Here is a 20630-nt window from a genome sequence, read left to right as displayed (position 1 = left end):
TAATGTAATATTTTTTTAAATAACTATAATTTTTTTTTCCCAGCAGCCAATCCCTTCTTGCAGTCAGTGTATCGATACATGACTTCAAAACTGTTGCAACTTCCAGACAAGCATTCAGTCACGGCACTCTTAAACACCTGGGCACAAAGTATTCGTCAAGCCTGCCTCTCTGCTGCATAATGTGTCACTTTCTATATTATGAAGCAAGAAATCAAGTCTCAACAGCTGGCCTTTTCCACGTACCATTTCTAAAGTCATGGGCATTTTGGGGAGGTTACTTCAGAAGAAAGAAGCCTTGCATTTTTTTGTTTCTAGGTGTCAGGTTCAGTAGAGGACCTGGTATTAGTTCTAGATTTCATGCTTTTTATCTTCTGCCTCTGTGGACTTCTGTCAGCATTTTCAAATATGCAGAATGTGTATATATGGTTCTCAAGACTGTATTAGGAGTTTTTATTGTCTTCTTAGAGAAGAAATTATTTGTGGACTTCCATCAGGGAGTCTCATTGGTAAAAGAGGAAGCAGGGAGAGAATGCCCTAATTTACTTCAAAGTTTGCTGAGTGCCAGTATTCCTTTCACACTGTATGTTTTGTGACCTGATACTCCCCCAGAAATAAAAAAAACTGCAAGTAAAACGTGCTTGCAAACTTCCTAGTGTTTGCAGGAATCTTTTGTCTATTAGCTTTGCCCTGCCCAGGGTTGGGATAAATTATGGTCTTTTAGGATACTCCTCAAATGTGTGAGATAAATCAGGATAATTATATTGGTGGGGGGAAAGACTAAACAGAAGGAAAAAAATATTTTCTAGCTTATTTTAAATGCTACTTTGTATAAAAGGGTTTTGGTTAGCATGGACCACAGTTTTCTTGCTCTGACAGTGCAGCAGTTAGAGGAGATATTAATGTGCACAATGACTTCCCCTATAAGTAAGTGTGTGTGTAAAGGTGGCGGTGCAACAACAGTTTAAAGCTGTAGTACCACAGATCAATCCAGCAGGCTTGTAGCCATGTCTTCTTTACTAGTGGAATAGAGTCAGTCTGAGGCATCTGACTTGCTTGGAGGAGTTGATGCAGTTTAGTGGCTACATGGTGAGTTTTGTTTTCTTTTGCTTCCTTTTTAAGAGAAAAGGACAAAAAAAAAAAAAGTAAAAACAAGAAAACACATCACATAGCTCAGTAGCAGATCTGACAACTGTTATTTTGTGCCTTGAGCAAAATACAGAGCACACAAGTTGGTTGTCAGCTGCTGTATTGCTGTGGGCTTCCAATGAAGACACTTGCCATGAATAATTAAATTTGTTTTCTTTTTCCCCCATTCTCATAGTTTGTTTGCTCTTATTTTCTTAGTGCAGAAACAAATTCAGGTTTCAGATGTTCCAGTTATATCCTATTTTATCTCCCTGTATTGTGCAGCAAATCTTAAAGAGCAGCTGCACTCTCTCAGTAGTGCCAAGAAATTGCACTGACCTTTGTAAATGTGTGATGTTGGTTTTAGTATCTTGGGTACTTAGTAACCACTAACTGAGGCAGCAGAATGCTATCAGTATTTTGTACATGAACTAATGCATTATCTGTTTGTTTCTATTGTAATAAATTTATTATTATTCCTGTGTTGGATGCTAACATTATACTACTCTTCCCATGTTGATCCTCAGATACCAGTTCTGTTGCATCCCTTGGATGATGGTTACTTTGTTCTAGGGTAAGTGAAAACTCATGCACTTTGAGGGTTAGGAGAAATGGAAATGGCTTTTCATTTCAAGCAGCAGCATCTTTAGGCTCCTCATAGTAAATCAATTGAAAGAGCTGGGCAAGAGATTAGTGATTATGTCTGCAAGAGAAGATACAGCTTTTTAGCCAGTACTGTTACATGGCTGCTTCGTAGAGCAAAAGGACCAGTGACATCAATACAGTTCTGCTGGACAGATGTTTTCATCACAAAAACTTTGGATGCTTATTGAAGTACATAATTGACATAATCCAAGAAATGAGGATGGAGCTGGTTTTTTTTTTTTCTTCTGTACTTTTTTTTAAGCATTGCAGGGGTCTGAAGTTGCAACACGAATGATATTTCTGAATTTATTTCAAATCTATCTGGAGATAGATGGAAAGCACACTGTAAATGTCCTTCAGTTTTCCAATACTTCCCTTGTGCAGTTGTGGCTTTACTTCAAACAAGGTGTAATGAAGTGTTAGACTTAGTGTGGTGTAGGCATTCTAGCATACTGCAGCATCTCAATTAGGAAACAAAAACTGAAAACAGAAAATAAATCACGCGCCTGCAGCATGTCAAATTAATAGCTGGATATTAACATAGCTTCTGTTTGTTTTGATGGGCAAATGATCATAAGCTGTTCATGAATCCTGTCAAATATAAAAGCACTATTCCCAAATTCTTGGAAAGATGCACCAATAAATTAATGTTAATGTTTGGGAACTTCATCAAGTATCAGGGGCACTGTGAATACAGAAAACATGTTAGGAAAGATCCAGGGATTCCTGCCTTTTAGAAATAGCAGATATGTTGTGAAATGAAAAATGCAGAAATCTGATCCTCTCATTTCTTCAATAAGTAGCATACAAAAACAGTCATAATCAACTTCTGATTGAAATGAGATGCTAATAAGAGCTAAGGAATTTATCATAAAAGTACAGCATTAAATGTTCAAAGCAGTCATAAGCAAGACGAATAATAAGTTTTGATTTCTAAGTACTGTTTGAAGGTGGTTTGTGTTTTGTTTTTCATTTCAGTGGTGGCAATACTGACTTTTTGTAATAGGCACTGGAGTGGCAATCAAACTGATAGCTAAATAAATCTTACTGTAATTGCCTGAAACCATTTCCTTTCAGCTCAGTACCTTTCTTAAATTAAGAGTTTTTGTCCTACTGATGAGCTCCTTTGATTATTTGATGGAATGTCTTACCTGGCTTTTGGTTGGCACTGAAGTGGTTGGGCATAAACAGAGAGAGCCTTTGAAATTAGTGGTCTTTTTGCATGGATTCAGCTGAGGGAGTGACAGGGCATTATTCTTATTTTTAAATTATTATTCTGAAATGTCTTTCCCTTAATTCTCTTTGAGCCAGGAGATCTCACAAGGTTATTCTTCAAGCAGTCCTACTTCTAAAGGAAGAATATTGGAGGACAGAGACGAGTTCAAATCATGCAAGGAAAAAAAAATATTAGGATTTTTCAAACTAGAGTGAACTTTGTGGTAAACAACTGATTCTATTATGTAGGTGCTTTTTCTGTTCTTCAGGTACTCTCTGTTTGCTAGGAGCTTTCCTCATAGGCAGTTTTGGCAAGCATGTAACTGTATGACTGAATAAAAATGTTTGTACATGTATTTTTTTGTTACATTGCTAAAGAAACAAAGCAGTGATTGTGATGTAGCCCTAACTTAGTTTGGAGAACAAACTTAATGAATGCTATGTTTGAGGTATCTAAATGTGTGCAGGTTATTTTGAAGGATAGAGTCCTCCACACTACAGCATGGAATAAGCTGAATTGTAGATCTGGACATAGTAAGTTCATAGAACCCCTCTGAGTTCTGTACCATGCAGCCAAATATCCCCTATGTCTCTAGACTAGACTGCACTGCAGATGACAGTGACTTTGTGTTTTCAGTGTGATGGCTTGTTCTTCCCACCCTGAAAAAAAGTCACATTCACTCAAACACGTAAGAAGACTTTTATAAAAATAAAATTTACATTAAAAACTCAATTGAATTTGATATTAAAAATATTTTAAGGTATCTGATAATTCAAACATTTTACTCATTGGCTATCCTAGGGTAATTATCCTTTGAACATTTATTTTTACAAGTATAGTGACAGGAGAAACTCAGTGTTCATGTGGTTTCCGTCCTTCAAAGAAGAAAGTCATTATTACAGCATAAAGAAAATAGCTGAAGAGGATAATGAACGTGCAGCCCACTGGCCCAATATAAAACCAGGATGCAATGAAGTACAGCATTAGCAAGGAAATAAGGGTCCTGTAGCTAGCCAGAAACCTCAGACTGATTCTTGGTCCCCAGTTCCGGTTTGTTCTGTCCTTCAGCACAGGACTGTACCTGATTTTGTGTACGAAGTGAGGGTTTGTAAGATGGTAGCAACAAAATCTGCCAATAAAATCTTCCCTGGAGCAAAGCACTTCCATCTGCTCAGCAAACTGAGGTAAGAAAATTGAAATATTAGTATTCTACTGCAACTAATGGTATAAAGTAAGCATCGCTTTATTTTACAGTTTTCTTCATTTGTAGCATGAATATACGGGGGGAAAGTGTTACAGGAAATTCTAAGAATGGATCAAATACACTAAAAGCAATTCTTCTATTTAACTCTGGACTTCCCTTGAGTCTATAATGCCTATAGGAAGGAAAAGACTTGCTTTATCCTGATTTAGGAATATTAATTCTTAATTATATTCTCCTTGCTCAAACATAAAGATGCATTTAAAATATTCTGAGTGCTTTGTGTAAGGAAAGCAAAATGAGAGGTAAACTAGCAGGCTTAATGCTATTAGGAGATATTTATGCACACATCCATTATTAGCATATACCACTGCACACCCACAATGAAGGGGAGAGTGCAAGAACAAAGCATTAAGCATCAAGCATTCTATGTGCAGATGTGATGAAGAACAGGGTGCTGTACTTACCCTTTCATTGAGTGCTGAGGATAAACGATACAGGAGGCGGACAAGAGTGGCGTTCTCATAACTGCGTATGGGCTGAAGCTCAGTGTCCCCTTGATACTGCACATCAAATCTACGTAAGCCATTTATCATCTAGAAATGAAAACATAAACCCTGCATAGTGTAGCTCCCACTGAAATGCCTTTATACTGGCAGCTTTCTTACTCCCAGAAAAATTACGTTTTTTGGGATGTAGGACAACTTGTTTTCTCAAGAACAAGCTAGGGCAGCAGTATGGAATGATTCTCTTCTCACCTGGTACCGACCAAGAGGTGTAAGAATGAGGCCATCCTCACTTTCAATGCAGTCTGGAAGCTGTTTTTTTCCATTCTCATCTTGAGCTGTCCCACACTTCATCATCATCTGGGTCAGCTGGGCTTCATTCAGCTATTGCAGAATGACACAGTGTTAAAGTAATTTTTAGAACATCTATTTCATTTACCTCTCCTTTCACAAGCTCCTTAGCAGTGGATGCCTTTGACAGCCAGCACAAGTACCAAGAAATCCCTAAAAGCACCTCTGTTAAAAATAAAAAGGAGATGAAGTCTTGATTTCCATATTTATCAAATCCCAGAGAAGTGTTCTGTTTGATATCCCCTTTCTCCAGGAGAGCTCCAAAATAGCTGTCTTTTCCATCAATTCTATCATGAGTGTATGTAGCAAACAGAACTTAACCTGTTCTAAGTGTAAATAAAAAGAGAATATCTACTTCATCCTTTTATCTAGAGTTGCAGGTACATGTTTTATTTCTTGTAGTTCTTTACCTTTAGAAGATATGGGACTGGTTTTCAAGTCTAGGCTGTGCGCTGCCTCTTTGTAAACATGAGAGTACGTACAACTTAAGACTGAGGTTTCATATAAACTACAGAAGAGTCCAATAAAATGGTTACTTAAAGTGGACTTGATAATTAGAAATTCCGTTCTATTTATATGGAAATGTATTTTGAAGTATTTAGGTGAAGTCAAGCCTAAGTGATATTCACAGGTTTTCTGGCAGGGCCACTGGATGGCTTTGTGATCCAAAAAGTGTAAGAGAGCTAGAAGTGTATTTGAGGAATCCTGACTCTTGTTTGTACTGCCTCACTAGAATTTATTAAAGAGGTGTTGCATACCTTAAAGATTTGACATAGGTATTCCAGTGCCTTTTCTAAATATTCATCTGTTTTTTTGATGCTGTCTTGTCCAATTTCATCAAGGTCATTGCCAGTGTAGGAACCGTTCATCTCAGATGGTGTGAACTTAAACCATGAAAAGAAGGAATGGCTAGCTGTTGTCTCTGCTGAATGGTCTGATATGGATTTTGCTGTCTGCTGTGCCTGGCAGATCAGCTGAGCCAGTTTTAACACCTGAAACAAAGAAAATAATTAAACATGAGCTGTAAAGGACCTTTAAGCATCAATATATGTGGATAAAACCATGCCTTCACACCTGACAGGGAGCAAGCCCAGCAAACTTGCTCACTTAGTTCATGTTAACTTGTAGTAGTTGCATTTCCAATGAACATACATTCACTGAGGTTGAAATATTTAAGACATGTTTTCTTTTTTCCACCTGCTTTTCTTTTTTTCCTCTGCCTGCTGGAGTTATCAGACTGGCTGATGGATACTGCTCCATAGCTCCATACAATGAATCAGAAGTTCATAGCAAACATTTGAAAAGAGAAACTGGCAAGCCCTTAAGTTAACTTATTTACCAAAGAGTAAGTAGATTTTTACAGCTGAGTAGAGTGAAGTTTTCCACTCCTAACTTCTGTAACATGGATGCTATGGATGCTCAGAATTAAGAGACCACTTGTCAAAATCAAAAGACACGTGACAAGATGCCTGTTGCTTACCAAGTTCCTGACTTCTGTGCCAAACATCTGTTTGTACTGGAAGTCCTGTCCTTCCAGGCTGTAAACGTGACTCTTCACCTTAAATGAGGCATCTGTAATAGTTGGAGGCCACGATGACAAGAAGCTTCCACCAAGTGTGGGAGTCATAAAAAGTCGGTGTTGACGATGAGGAATAACAAGTTCTGGCTCCAGGAATAACTGTTCTCCTAAAGTTTGAAGGAGTCGTGAAGATGGTTACATGATATTCCAGGTTTTGGCTGAACAAAGTCTAGCTGCAAGGCATCTTAAGGTTTTTGGGTTAGTTGTTGGGTTAGGGTGTTTTACATTTTCTTAAATCAGAGTGTATCTAAATGCCAACTGTACAGATAGCATTTTAAGTCTATATTTTCATTGAAGGCACTGGAGAATCACAGTACTTTAATACTTGTTAAATCTCGCCTCTCCTGAATTTCCTGTTTCCTAGTTATCCTTAAATGCAAATGTGATTAGCTGCCTACTTCTTTTGTTAAGCATAAACACACTGAGGAGTATAAGACTACCTAACCCTGAGCTTAAATAACCAAATACTAACTTTATCATAAACACCCAATGTTGCGTTCTTCGTTCTTCAAGGAAAATTTGTGTAATGAAATGTGATGGTGACTGTAAACATACTAAACCAGTATTACAAACTAACGTGAAGACGTGCAGATATTTGAAGGGTAAAATGGCACGTAAAATACAAAAGTATATCTATTCAGTACTTCTGAGGTAGGTTGGTACCTATTGAGATGAAAGAGTGAGACGGGACAGCATGAGATGTCAAAATATCCATTTACCTTTCAAGATCATTTCAGCTAGGTTGGGCTGAGCGAAGACCTTGGCTACTCGGAACACCATCAGAGCATTTTTTGGGCTGACCAAGTCTGTTCGAAGAGTTCTGTTCAAAAATCCTACAAACAGCTTAGTATACATAAGTAGATTTTCTTGAATGAAGGCAGCCCTGTAAGGAGTGAGTACAGAATTTGTGAGTACAGCTATTTAAATAACTATTTAGGAATTCACTAAGGGAGTGTTTTTGTACTATCTCTGAAAAGATGAGCTGTTTGCAACTGAGACAAAGGAGAATACTCTCAGAACAAAAGGTATTGTAAGAAATAATTTCTGATCTTGTGCAGGAAGCTAATTTACATTAGGGAGTACTTCTCTGAGATCCTGGTGATGTACTCAAGATTGCATAAACTTGAGACTTGTTTCAGACTCTCAGCTGCTTTCCTACTTACCATTTCTCTGACACGCTGCGAGGCAAGAGCTCTGCAGTTTGAGGTGGCTTTTCAGGAGCATACCTCCATGGCTGTAAGTAACTTAACCACATCTCAAGAACCTAAGCAAAAACCACACATAAAAAACAGTAAAGTCTTACTTGCACAGAAGCCATGGGCTCTGTAAAGCTTTTTGGCTGACGTTTTGCCTTCTATGAATTCCTCAAAAAATGCGATATAGATGACTATAGCTTTATTAAGCAGTACCTGTCTGTTACATCCTTAATTTTTCAACTCTTAAATAAATGACAACCTTGTAGAACATAATATTTGCAGGATCTTGCTATCATAAATGTTGTATTACTTCTGTTTATGATACACTGTATTAGATACAATGCAGAAATTAACACCTGCAAGAATGTATCTGTTTTAAGAGTAACTACTCTTTCCAAGCAACCACCACTTTCACTGTCTAAAGCATCTGCTGCCACAAAACCTATCAGTCTTTTTTTAATACGTCCATACTCTTTCCCTAACATTAAATGTATGTGGTTATATAAAGAATTTCACTGCTTCAGGGAAAAAACAACAACAACCAAGAGAATGGTGCTAAGCAACAGTAACTGAGCACTAGTTTTGTCGAGTGCATTCTCAGATAAGCAGGTACGTACCGCTCTGAAAGAGGCATCCAGTGGCCAGTGACCAAAGCAGTGCTGCAGAAAGATATAAAGTTTCTGCTGGACAAACCGAGGAATCACAACCCTGTAAACGGATTCAGTAACAGCCTGAGTTCAAACACATAAACCAGCAGTAAGTCTTAAAACAACCCAATCCACTTCCAGAAAGGCAAATACAGAAGAGACTGAGCCAATTTTATTTTTTTCCCTTAATTGAAGCTACCAGCCATTTAATTTCAACTCAAATTGATGTGTAAAACTCTCCATTAACCTCAGCTCATGAATCCTGTTAGCATCTTCTTTTTTTTTGACTGGTAGCAAAACAAGACCAGCTTAGCAGCAGGACACCTGCATTCTGAAGCTGACTTCCTATCTAACAAATACGAGAAATATTATCCGTAATCTTTCACATACATACTCCAGTACTTTGAGTAATGCACCTCTCAATTTAACTATCGAAACAACTCCAACATCTCATGAAAACAGAGTTTGCCAGGCAGAAAAACTATCTGTTCCAGAGACAGAATGCTCATGCACCTACTTACCTTTTAAACTCTTCCAGCGGGCTGGCTGTGTGGGAATGGGCCGAAGGGGAGAGAGGCTCTGGTTTCAGGCTGTTACTGAAAGCATGCAGATGTTTCACGAGCAGTCTTACCACCAGCACGTGCTCTTCAGTGGGCTTAAATGATTCCTGGATTTAAAGGAAGACAGGAAGAGAGTAAGCACTACCACTATACACTGACACTCCAGGAGATAATTCAGAAAAATGGCATTTTCAGAATAGAAATTGAAACATCAATGCTCTCTTTCTTTTAAGCTTTTCACTGTAGTTTGGTGCCAGGTCACTTTAGACAGACTTGCTGCCCAGGACAAACTGCATCAGGCTTCTGCCATCATCAGTTCACTACGATTGTAAGAAAAAGCACCTGAGGTATTCTAAGGCAGTGAATTTCAAGGTAGCACTCTCTATGGGTGTGTATAACAGAATAGAATCTGTGTAGATTTCAGCCTATCTGAAATAAGAGTGTTCAGCCTTTCATTATGGTTTTAAATTGGCTGCTGTGAATAGCACAACCCTGTTGTTACACTCCTGCCTGACTTTCCTTAGAGTTCTCCTTACTCTGCTTGTACTCATATGGCTTATAAGAAAGAATAATGCTAGAAAGTTACGCAAAGAATATGTACTGCTTCAAGTTCCTGCACGATCCTGTTACTTCTAGCACTGTTACAGGTAGAAGTAGCCAGGCAGGAATAGCACAAGGAGTGATGGTGAGGCACAGTGACTCTGCTAACAAATGAGCGAGTGTGTGATACGGCAGGGAGATGAATGTGGTGAGAAAGGAACTAGCTCTCCTAGGCCCAACACCAGAGCTGGGCTGCTGCACAGTCTGAAAACAAGGTGTTAACTCCTTTGCTACTGTAATCTGCTTTAGGAGTAGTGAACTAACCTCAATCCGCTACTGAAGGTGAATTTTAAGATACCATCTGTATTCTAAGACTCACGGCTCTCGTATTTCTAGAAAGTCAAGCAGAGTGTACGTGAAACTAAAGTTGCAGCTGCAAGTATAATGGAAGATGCTGGAAACATGTATTAGTAGCTGCTGGAGGCTTCCAGAATGCCATAATGAAGCCATGCTGAGGTAAGATTTCTGAATACAACTCTAGGGGACCGTAGTGGAAATGCTAAGTCATAGCCTGAACCAGTGATTGAGCACCTAGGGAAGGCAGGGCAGGGCAGCTCAGGTGCAAGCAATGTACCTGAGTGACCAGAAGGGGTGCAGCCAGGATGTGGCCTTCATTTAAAGGTTGGCAGTGAAGGTGAAAGCATCTCTTGCTGGAGACCCCCTACCTACCTGAGGCTTTCCAAAGGTAAGCAGTTCTTTTCCTTCATTTCTGTGTCCATGGCTGCTGCATTTGGGCTTGTTCTCTTGCTGTAGTCAAAGACTTTGCCACCCTGCTATTATCATCCCATTATAGCATTACAAGGACTAACTGTATTTCATACCAAAAGCCTCTGCTTCTTGACTACTACAGCTATGTATGTACATACATGCATATAATTATTATATGTGTGTGTCCTTTTTGTCTGTGATGCCTGAAGTAAGACAGATGTTTACATTTCCTATCGATCAGAAGTTTTTCTTAGGGTTAGGGACTACAAAGATGTCTCCAGGAAAAGAACCAAGGCTTGATAGGTCTGTTAACGTGGTACAGACAAATCTGTTCCAGTCGAGGAACCTTAGATAACCTGTTATCAGTTCTATGGAAAGTCTTGCTTGTGTTCTTGACAGCCCCGACTATGTAAGCATGTTATCTGGAGCCTTAAGGAGTTTAGATAAAGATGTCCAGAAGTAATCAGAAACATTTAATATCCTGCTATAGGCCGATAGGTGTTATTCTCTAGAAATTCTAGGCTCCATGTGAAAGTACCTTTGGAACCTGCAGAAATACCATTTCAGTACATGACTTCAGGTCACAATAGTTTTTTCACTTAGGAGTTATTTTTCTCTTAGCCCAGATCAGCAAAACAATGAACATTACTGTTTTAAGGGTGTTTTTCCTCATAACTTTTTCTCCCCCTCCCCCCCCCACAGACTTCAGGTTAGGCTGCAGCAGCAGCCAAGCAATATTTCCTATTTTCCTTTTTAAGCCGTATCCTGAGATTTCACAGTACTTTATACAAAAATAGCAAATTTTAAAAGCAGGAAAATTTCATGTAGTACCAAAGAGCCTTGCAATGTGATAAGAGCTTTATACTGCATACTCTTAGCCCTCCCCTTTCCCAAAATGAAAACCCAATGAATAAAGGACTGAATTAAGGAAAGAGAAATCAGCAATCCGTTCCAACAGGAATGTTCTTGCATGCACATTTCCTGAACAATCTGCAAGTGTACCACTTGTGTCATTTTGCAAAGCAGGACAATCAAGTTCACACTGCCACTACAAATCAGTACTATCCCATGGCATTTCACTGGCTGAAAACAACAAAAACCTCCCAAACAAACCAGGCATGAACTACTTTCATTCTGAATTACAGCCATGCCAATTCTGATCTACTCCTCCATTCAAGGTTTGCTTAAATTATTAGTTTCTGAGAGGCAGAAGTGTGTAATCAGTGAGGCCAGTTTGGATATCAAAAGTTGTTAGCACAGCTGATAACAAATGTCCTACAGTGCATTACAAGAATGCATTCTAAATACGTAGTTCCCAGTTAGTCCTCATACACACTGAACTTTAACTGCTTTCTCCATGGCCTTTGCTAGTACCTCTCACTACCTGCTTTTACTAGAAGTGTATCATACCTCAGTAGTTTGTACTCAATCAGGTTATTAAACCATGCAGTGCCTTTTTCCACGAGCACCAGCACGCTTTGCAGATTGTAAGATGGAACAAGATTGTTTAAAAGGAAACAAAATGAAAAGATGGTAATACTTGGTATGCGTGGAGGGCCTGGTAGCTGGAGTGGGCAGGACTACCGTGGTGTTTACTGGAGATACTGAGTCGGTAGTGGAGAACCTCCAGCTGAGACAACAGAAACAAAAAAGGAAGGGGTGAGGGGGAAAAAGGAGAGAAGAGAGCAAGAGAAAAAAAATAAAAGTGAGAATGAGCCCAAGGAAGAAGGGGGTGGGGAAAAATGAACATCACAAATACAGTCAGGAACAACATGTCACAATAACAACTGCAGCCACAGTATCCTCTTCTTTCTGTTATTCAGTAGCATGATTCCACAGCCTTTCATAGCCTTTATCAACTTGCAAATACAAGTAGGAGTGAAAGAATTGTGGCTGTGGGTTTGGTTTTTTTGTTTTTGCTGTCCTTAGAGCAGGCAGTGGTTTGGGATAAGGAGCTTCTCCCAAATAAACCATGGAGCATCAGGTCCATAAGAACAACTGATCCAAACTCCCCATTTCAGAAGCTGAATACAGCAACAAGTCTTTGTAGTGTTTTTTTTCCCCCCAGTAGTTAGTAAATGTTCATTTTTATGCATGTTTTTATGCTAGTTAGAAACCTTTATTGTTTTTTCCTGCAGTGCTAGAGAAGCAGGGTTTGTGTGCCAGGAAGAAACTCAAATAAATATTTTCTTCTTTCTCCCAAGGAGAAAGAAGGAGAAAAGGTTGGCTTTTCATGATGAGTGTTAGTGTGATCAATATGCTCCCAGTTCAGACAAATCCTCAGTCACTTTCTTTCTACTTAAAGCCTACCTGAGAGGCTTGCAGGTTGTGAATTTCCTCAGAAGAGGACATTGCTTTTACTGTTTGGGAAACATCAAGTGCACACAAAAGCAAGCAAGAGACCTACAGTGTTATGAGCTCATGCAAATGGCCTTAACACTAAAATCCCTGCAAGCCTCTACTGCTCCCCTTCTTGGATGAATTTTTTTGACAGTGTGATGGTGAACAGGATACTGTGGCAAACAGTGACACACATGTATGAAATTAATGAATTAATGAACGAACATAAAGCAATGTACACCACACATCCCAACAACTACTGTCAGGCATCTAAACTAACTCTCCAGATCACACCTCTGCTGTCTCTGATCAGTCCTTACTCGATCTTCTCTAGTGCCAGATTGGTATCTTTTGGTTTTATGTTCTTCTTGGAGTGGTAGAATTGTTATTGCATGTTCCTCAACATCTTGAGCACATCATCTGCTGCAGCATCAGTAGCAAATGCCTGTCACCTAACGGGTGTTCTGCATGCACTGCTGGGGCCTGTGGCACCTGGCACTGCAAGGTCAGGAATTGTTACATAAAGCATCAACAACTTTTTAGTAAGAGTTTATTGTGATTACAGAAGAAGGGAATAATAGGAAAAGAAATGCTGCATGCTTGGGCTCTGGAACATATGAGGAGAAAATGAATGGAGAATGTAAAAGAACAGGGAAACAGTTGAATTAATGGAGAGAGCAGTGAAACTCAGCATAATGAGCAGTGACAACTCAGATTTCAACCAGATCCAGGACGAATTCAAAACAGTAAAGTAGGAAAGTACCTTCTCAAATTCTTTACTACTCATTCCCATTCCCTCTCTTCTACTTGTAATGACATGAGAGTAATAAGTTTTAAGAAAAATCTGTTATTCCTTGAAGCACTGCACAGTAAGAAATGGGGTGATGGCCCATCAGTCTAAACAAGTCTGTCTGCTGGACAAAGAAAGAACAAGTTCTGTGGAACCTCACACCACACTCCAGTACAGATATTTAACCATTTCAAGTCACCAGTGGTGAAACAGGTCTCAGGATACAAGGACCCAGTCACTAATTGCTCCTCCCAAACACACAGAAGGATAAATGGCATCAAGTGAATCTGCACAGCTAGTAGTCATTTCATAAATAAGGTTTAGAGTGATCTTGGATTTCCAATGAAACTCTTTCACTCTTAGGTTAAAACAAAACTTGCATTTCTGTGTATTCTGCTTCCTCATTTGAGGAACTATTAAGCAGACTATTCTCCCGAAATCCTACAAAGCTTAGTTTAAGCAACACTGACTTTGAACAGTCCTGTCCCCAACTCAAATGGAACCTCTCCTCGGTCCTGCAAGAGTGGTCCTTCATCCGTTTCTGGATATCATAAGAAATTCCTGTTCCCCTTTCAGGCATTAAAAAAGACTTCTTTTGCACATCCATGATTGCTTCTCATAAAGGATAGCAGTATTATCAGGCAGCAGTGGCCTCAAATTGCAACCTAATGCATCTCACAGAGGAGCACAAAGTGATTTTTCAACAGCTTTAAGCTTCTCCTACGACTCCATCTATCACCAATTACTGTCTAAATTGTTGCTCTCTAATTAAGAGAGCATCTGAAATACAGAGGGTGAGCAGAGGAGAGAAGTTTAGCAATCACTTCTGGCTTAAGCACAGCACTTGATGCACAAAGACTTAACAGACATACAGACAAGCAAAGCACTGGTGCACAGCCATGCTGCTGGGGCTCTCAAGTGTGAAAGCTTCAGCATTAATAGGAGCTTGAAGTTTGACTGCAGTGTTAAGATTAAAGAGAACCCAGCAGCTCTTCCCCAGCAAAACATACATGCTCATTAATTTACAGCCTGGTGAAGGAGTAAAATTTCTATTAATCAGCTCTCATGGCTCTTTCAAACAAAAACGAATCTTGAAGAGTTTTTGTATTTTTCTCCCCTCCTACAGAAGTCCCACTAAACTCAGAACAGTTCTAAAGATCAACATATTCTCCTTAAAGTTCCTTTTGCATTTATAGTGCCTTTGATCTTAGCCTCCCTGTTACATACTCAGTTTTTACACACAACAGTTTTAGTGGACAGGCCCCCACAAACTGCTTAAAGCAGCACGCATTACATGGGCAAGAACTCTGTAGCCACACAGTAATTTTGACTCCATTTTATGCTGAAAAAAATCTATTTTGGAATACAAACAGTTACACACTTAAAACTCAAGGACACTCCAGTAATCTTTCCCTTTTGAATTTGGCTTTATCCTGTAAGGTGGATACACAGTTTTCTGATTTCTCAGGTTAACAGTAATGCTGAATTGCTGTTATGCTTGAAATCAATTCCAGGTTATTTTAGCAGTTATTTCACCCCAGTGCAATTTAACCTGGCTTTACAGTGGTGTCTTTCTAGTCATTGAGTACTTTGGTTCTTGATATTGTTGTGACCATCCCACAAATTCCTCTTTAAAAAAAAAAACAAACCCCCACTTCCTCTTCAATGAATCTGGGTGACACACTTGGAACCTTTTCCATAACTGGAGAGTAGCAGTTCTGACACACTCCTGTAGACACTCATTGGATTTTGTTTCCTTCACAACAGTATACCAAAAAATTCTCTACAGAAGATTTACACCAAGATAAATCAAACATCAGATGATGTACGTGAAACGAAATACAATCTATTACCTTGACATGAGGGGACTGCATTTTCTGATACATTTCCAGGGAATAATGATGAAGCCACATTTCAACAAAGATCTGCAAAACAAATATTTTTTCAGTGAGGGGAACAAATAATCCAGCACTTGTCAGTCACAAACTAGATCATGAAGACCATGGTAGGTCATTTGGAAACTAAGCTGTACTTGAAAACAGGCATGCAGATTTTCAGAGATGTTTCAAGTTATCATCTACTAATCAACATAAGTGACTGTTGGTGTACAGTTGGCACCAGCTAAATAAACATTAGTAATTCAATTCAGCAATGTGTTAAGAACTTGTTTCAGAACAACTCTTAAATCCAGATTCTCCTTTCCCTTCCCTGATGGTGAAGAAAAGCAAATTTTCTGCCTTTAACCTTCGCTTAAGGCACAGAGTTGATGTAACATCTAAAAGAATTATATAGAGAGAATCAGATTTAGAAACTTCTCTGGAAAAAAATTCCTCAGCAGCAGGAAATGTGTCGTTTCCTTCCCCCTTTCTCAACATCCAACCTACCTGAAGTAGTGTTTCTGATCTCCATATCTCCTGGGAAGCTGGGTCAGCATTCACAGAAGGCTGATGGGCAATGTGCCGTTTCAGCAAGCTGGTGTGATGCATGCCATAGGAAGTGAAAGGCACGGTTGGAGTCCTTTAAAGATGAACAGAAATGCTGAAATCATTAAGCCTCAGTACGGAGAAATACATCACTGCTTTTGATCACTGGTTTCTTAACTGAAAATCAGCCTCTAAGAAAGAAAACTGCACAGTTGATAGCACATTTTAAAAATTCTGAATGATGCTATAATGACAAGTCACTTTGATTTAAATTAAAAGAAAATCCAACACCACATTATTATTCACACTGCATTGAGCCAGCTTGACACAGCCCTTGTTGTATTCAGTAATGCTGTCTTTAAGAACAAAAATAACGTTCTCCTATTGCTGTGTTTATTCCCTTCTCTGTTCATGTTTATGAAATGCATTCAAAATGCAATTATAAAGGGTATTACTGCTCTATGTTTTCTACATTAACATAAAATGCTAATATTGACAGCACTCAAAATGCAGTGATCTCATTATACAGGTTTGGCTGCACGTACTTAACCTTTTCTGTTCCATTTATAGCTAACTTTCAGACTTTCACTTTTACCATAAAGATTTCATTTAAATGAATATGTACTTTATTTCTGTAATTATGTAACAAGCACGTAGAGGTGATAAAGAGTGGAGGTGTTCTCTTCCTGTTGGAGATCTATTTCCAACAAGCCATGTTCTTTAAGCAGCACTCTCACAGTCTGCCTCTGGCACTGCAGCCATTACCTGGGAGTAGGAGAAGGGATGGCTCCCCCGGGGTTTGAAGAAGGTGGAGGAAGGACACTTCCTTCTGTGGGTAGGAAACACTTGAGGTACGTGTCCACCAAGATGAAATAAGCGCTGTTGGAAGGGCTGATATGCTGGGTGATGGGTGAGTTCTGAAACAGGCAAACAGCAAGTAGAATAACGAGTTGTCTGGGAACTGCTGCAGTGACTGTAATCAGCACGAGGAGAGCATAGTGCGCTGCAGTGCAGCTAACAACAGAAAGAGGGACCAAACAACCAGACAGCACAGTATACCACCATGATTCTGACTGTACAAAAGGTGTTACTGGTAGAAAACTCATTTGGAATCCATTGCCTGCTTCACACTCACAAATCATTGGACAGACTGCTTACTGGTACCCTCCAGATGGGTATTATCAATCATTTCCTTAAAGAACTGAAGCAATAACAATTTCTAGGAGCATACATAAAACTGCCAATTTAGTTGGACAGCCCTTCAGAAGGCTCTTAAAGCACTGTCATAAAGGACTTACACTATTTAAAATTGTGACTTACCTTCTGTGTAATCAAACTAATTGCAAAATAAAACATGTAATATTCAAATGGGTCTGGAATAACAGAGTCAAGGAACAAATAATAGAAAAAACAAAAGGTACAGCTGTTAGATACCTGGGGATGATGACTGGACATTATATTTCCATTTTGTCATGGGCAAGTTAATTTGCTAGAGAGCTTAACAGCAAATTCAGCTTTGCCTTCTTGCTTTCCAACTGACTGAACATAACCAGTAAGTTAGAGGAATGTAAACACATCTTGCTACAAACAGAGAAAGCTTGTCTCAGACTGAAACCCTTACAGTTGCAGCGAGATGGCTTCCAACAAATGCAATAGCAACAAATTTAACAAGCCTTTTGGCTTATTCTGACTCTTATATCTAACTGCTGAAAGGATACTTAGAGCCAAATTCAAATCTAAACCACCAGATGAGGTGAACTGGACTTTGTTGTGGTATAAGGAGCATTCTGGTAGAACCTGCTCTTGTATTGATGCTTTCACAGGACCCTGAAAGAGAGAGCAATGGAATATCAGTTGGGATAATCAGCAACTTGCAGCGAATGTTTTCAGGTTCTCAAACTCTGCAGCATTCTGGGAACACCTCAAAATTCAGCTCAGTGGGGTTTCACTGCATGGCAGTAATTACTTGTGAACGCACACTCTTTAGGTAACTGCCAACTTCACAGAAGAGGAGTATTTCAATGCGAGGAAAGAAAGCATTCACTAAGACTTCTTCCAGTTGGAGTGGGAGCAGCAGCATACTGGTGTCTATCTGATAGCTTTGTTAGGGTAACTGAGCTGTGGAGTAACAATTACTACATAATTAACGATTTATTTACTTAAAAACTATGGAAATATTGAGATCAATAGGATCTAGGTAATATGTGGTAAGAATAGAAGAAATATAGTGAAACAACTTGGCAGATAATCATTTTTGTATAGCTGTGAAATGTTATACTTCATATCCAAACAGCAGCTGACCTTCAGACACACGGGCTCAAAGCACTGCCACTTCCATGCTCCCTGATGAGCATGGAAAACTATTTTCCATTCTAGGACTACTGGTAACCACAATAAGGTGCACCACTTTCTCTGGTGACACAGAAATCACAATGCAATGTTGTTGGTCTAGCAGAACAAACATCTAACTGCTGACAGCCACCATCTCCTACAATGCTTATGGCTGGGAATTCTCCTCTGCAACCATTTAATGAGACACATATGCTATAACATGACCTAGGTTGAACCTTATGTATGAAGTGTGTGCAATGTTCCAACATCTACTTTCTCTTCTTACAAACGTTTCAATTACTCACTGGAAGATAAGAGACAGGGAAATCGTATCTGTACTCTTCTGCTTGGAGCTTGTAAACAAGCTTCATCATTGGACCACTGCAAATGAGTATTGAAAAGAAAATAGATGGTAAGCTTTCTCTTTTGTCTCACCTCTGCGATTATATGTTGGCACTGTTGTAGAAAAGTTACACACTGGTTATTCCCAGTACTTTTTGCTGTACTTACCTGGGATCCAGGAAATCCAAAGCCGCAGAATACTCAGTAGGATTTGTTCTTCCTTGCAAACAGCGAAGGTTCCAGCCCACGATGATGCCATCCAGGCTACCAAAAATGCTCTCCACCAACCACGGGAAAATGCCATGTAGTTCCTTCCAGGAGAACAGACACCAAGAGCATTTATGATTTCTTACTCAAGGAATCTTTATTGCAGGCTTCAGAATACACAAAGATTCTTGCTGCCAGCTATTAACAGCACAGGATTAGTTATTACTGCTTCCAGATTACTACTGGTTATTGATCATTCAGCTTCCACTCAAAATAATTTATCTGTCTTCTGTTCCAACTGGAGTTGCCACAACACCAATCAGCAGCACACTGCTGTAAAAAGTAGATGAGCTTGAAAGGCATAAATGAAGCACAGTTAACTGAACCAGCCCTTTGTTCAACACTTGGGAAATGCCCACTGTTTCACCTGAGATTCCCTGAAGGCAAAACTCTTCTACAGTAAGGGTGGTGAGGCACTGGAACGCTTTATCTAGTGGTGTGGTTGAAGCCCCATCTCTGGAGACTTTCACAGCAAGGCTGGTTAAGGCCCTGGGCAACCCGATCTGTGGTGTGATGCCCCTGTTCATTGCAGGGGAGTTTTTCTGATGGCCCTCAGAGGTCCCTTCCGACTCTGAGGTTGAACTAACGATTCTAACTCTTGGAAAGAGTAATAGGAACAAAGACAACCCAGAGAGCTCCAGGGGCTGTGCTGGGCAGTACACTCCTGGGAAGGCTGCAGCCAGCCACTCACCTTGGCAGGAAACTCCTCTATCACCGTTTCCAGATCGTGGCACCTCTGAGCAAACGGTTTGTTGACGCAGTCCGCCTTCAGCGTGGCCTGTTATAAGTTACGCGAGAATCAGACCCCGGTGCCAAGAAGAGCAACACCTACCACGGCACCAAACCCCATTACGCTGCTCCCCACGAAGCACCACGGCTCAGCGCTGATAACCTCCCCCCTGCCCTCAGCCCAGCCCCACGCACCAGCAGAAAGCTGGGCTGCTGCAGGTACGGGCCAGCCATGTTTCCCAGCCGGGCCTCCCGCCGCGCTTCAGCCGTCGCAGTTCGTTTGCGTCATCGTTCATCCGGCGCGCAGTGATGACGTCAGCGTCACACGTGCAAACTGCCCCCTCCCCAACCGTGCTCTTGTTGCTATGGTGACGCGCTTCCCAGTAGCAGGCTGTGATTACTGGAGCACCAGTAATTTGTGTGGAAAAAAAATATATCTGTCTGCTGCTTTTTTTTTTCTTTTTTTTTTTTTTTTAATGGGAATTTTGCAGCTATTCCAGAAAACCGCAGGAAGACACATGTGGTAGTGCTTAGAGAGGGAATTCCAGCCCAAGACCTGGAAAATAATAATGATTTGTATGATGCACTGAAGGCAGCTGTGCAGTTAAAACCAGTAAACGCAGTTATAGAAAATAATCCTCTTCAGAAAAGTTTAGCTTGATTTCTGCTAAGGTTTACAAGCTTGGTCCAGAAATGTTCGTGTGGTTAAAATGAGCATTTATGTGGTTGTTTTGGTTGTATTTTGTGCAAGGTGGAGGAATGGCTGAGTGAAATGTTCTGGTTTAGGTTGTGCATGAGGTCAGACAAGGTGATGTGGCCTTGTGCTCCATCACAGTCATTAAAACTGAGGGGAAAATAAGTGTAAAAGTTGTGCTGGAATAGAGGAAATCTGGTGGAAAGGTGAGCTCTGACTCTGCAAGGTGACTTTACCGTGTTTGATAAGTTTATACTCACAAGTGTAAAATCGTTCGGTGCTTATATAAATGCTCACAGGATCAAAATGCAAAGCAGGATGTTATTTCTTGGTGTTGATGTGGGATTGCATCCCAACCTGCATTGTGTCTCACAACCCCT

The 20630-nt window shown here is 40.0% G+C and overlaps 2 protein-coding genes across 8 annotated transcripts in view; one reads left to right on the top strand and one right to left on the bottom strand.

Annotated features, from left to right (window-relative positions):
* The window catches only part of MED15 (mediator complex subunit 15), a 31795-nt gene extending 23708 nt beyond the window's left edge, over positions 1 to 8087 (top strand). The window contains exons 18-20 of one of the 6 annotated variants that reach the window (XM_042865933.1): positions 44 to 1086; positions 1653 to 1699; positions 3082 to 8087. In XM_042865933.1, the coding sequence (XP_042721867.1) occupies positions 44 to 180 (137 nt within the window). In that variant the 3' untranslated portion in view covers positions 181 to 1086; positions 1653 to 1699; positions 3082 to 8087. Of the gene's footprint in view, positions 1 to 43; positions 1700 to 3077 lie in introns of those variants that run through there. The other 5 variants (XM_042865934.1, XM_042865932.1, XM_042865930.1 and 2 more) reach the window with 5 other exon arrangements.
* On the bottom strand, positions 3401 to 19847 carry SMPD4 (sphingomyelin phosphodiesterase 4). Of its 2 annotated transcripts, XM_042865928.1 has the most exons (19): positions 19752 to 19847; positions 19519 to 19605; positions 18729 to 18871; positions 18524 to 18599; positions 17606 to 17714; positions 17208 to 17260; positions 16653 to 16804; positions 15849 to 15981; positions 15318 to 15389; positions 11875 to 11964; positions 8988 to 9133; positions 8437 to 8527; positions 7787 to 7887; positions 7343 to 7506; positions 6525 to 6730; positions 5803 to 6036; positions 4946 to 5077; positions 4655 to 4783; positions 3404 to 4165 (listed from the first exon to the last, which is right to left on the bottom strand). In XM_042865928.1, exons 1-19 carry the CDS (start codon positions 19788 to 19790, stop codon positions 3839 to 3841), a joined length of 2484 nt encoding a protein of 827 aa, XP_042721862.1. In that variant the 5' UTR covers positions 19791 to 19847; the 3' UTR covers positions 3404 to 3838. The 2 variants fall into 2 exon arrangements, with proteins under 2 accessions (XP_042721863.1, XP_042721862.1); XM_042865929.1 differs by lacking the exon at positions 11875 to 11964 and having other exon boundaries at positions 3401 to 4165.
* Between the last annotated feature and the right edge of the window lie 783 nt (positions 19848 to 20630).

This window comes from Lagopus leucura, unplaced genomic scaffold (genome assembly GCF_019238085.1).
Source record: "Lagopus leucura isolate 7727_CA_CO unplaced genomic scaffold, USGS_WTPT01 Super-Scaffold_806, whole genome shotgun sequence".
Classification (NCBI taxonomy): Eukaryota; Metazoa; Chordata; class Aves; order Galliformes; family Phasianidae; genus Lagopus; species Lagopus leucura.
Note: the sequence above shows the minus strand (reverse complement) of the source record. Positions and strands in the feature narration are given on the sequence as shown.

Excerpts from the sequence above, each read along its gene's own strand:
- SMPD4 (XM_042865928.1), bottom strand. The coding sequence starts at position 19,790 with ATGGCTGGCCCGTACCTGCAGCAGCCCAGCTTTCTGCTG. Across the intron at positions 17,715-18,523 it reads TCCCTGTCTCTTATCTTCCA|GGTCCTGTGAAAGCATCAAT; the intron begins GTGAGTAATTGA and ends TCTCTCTTTCAG. Across the intron at positions 11,965-15,317 it reads TGCAGTCCCCTCATGTCAAG|CTGGAGGTTCTCCACTACCG; the intron begins GTAATAGATTGT and ends CTGTTGTCTCAG.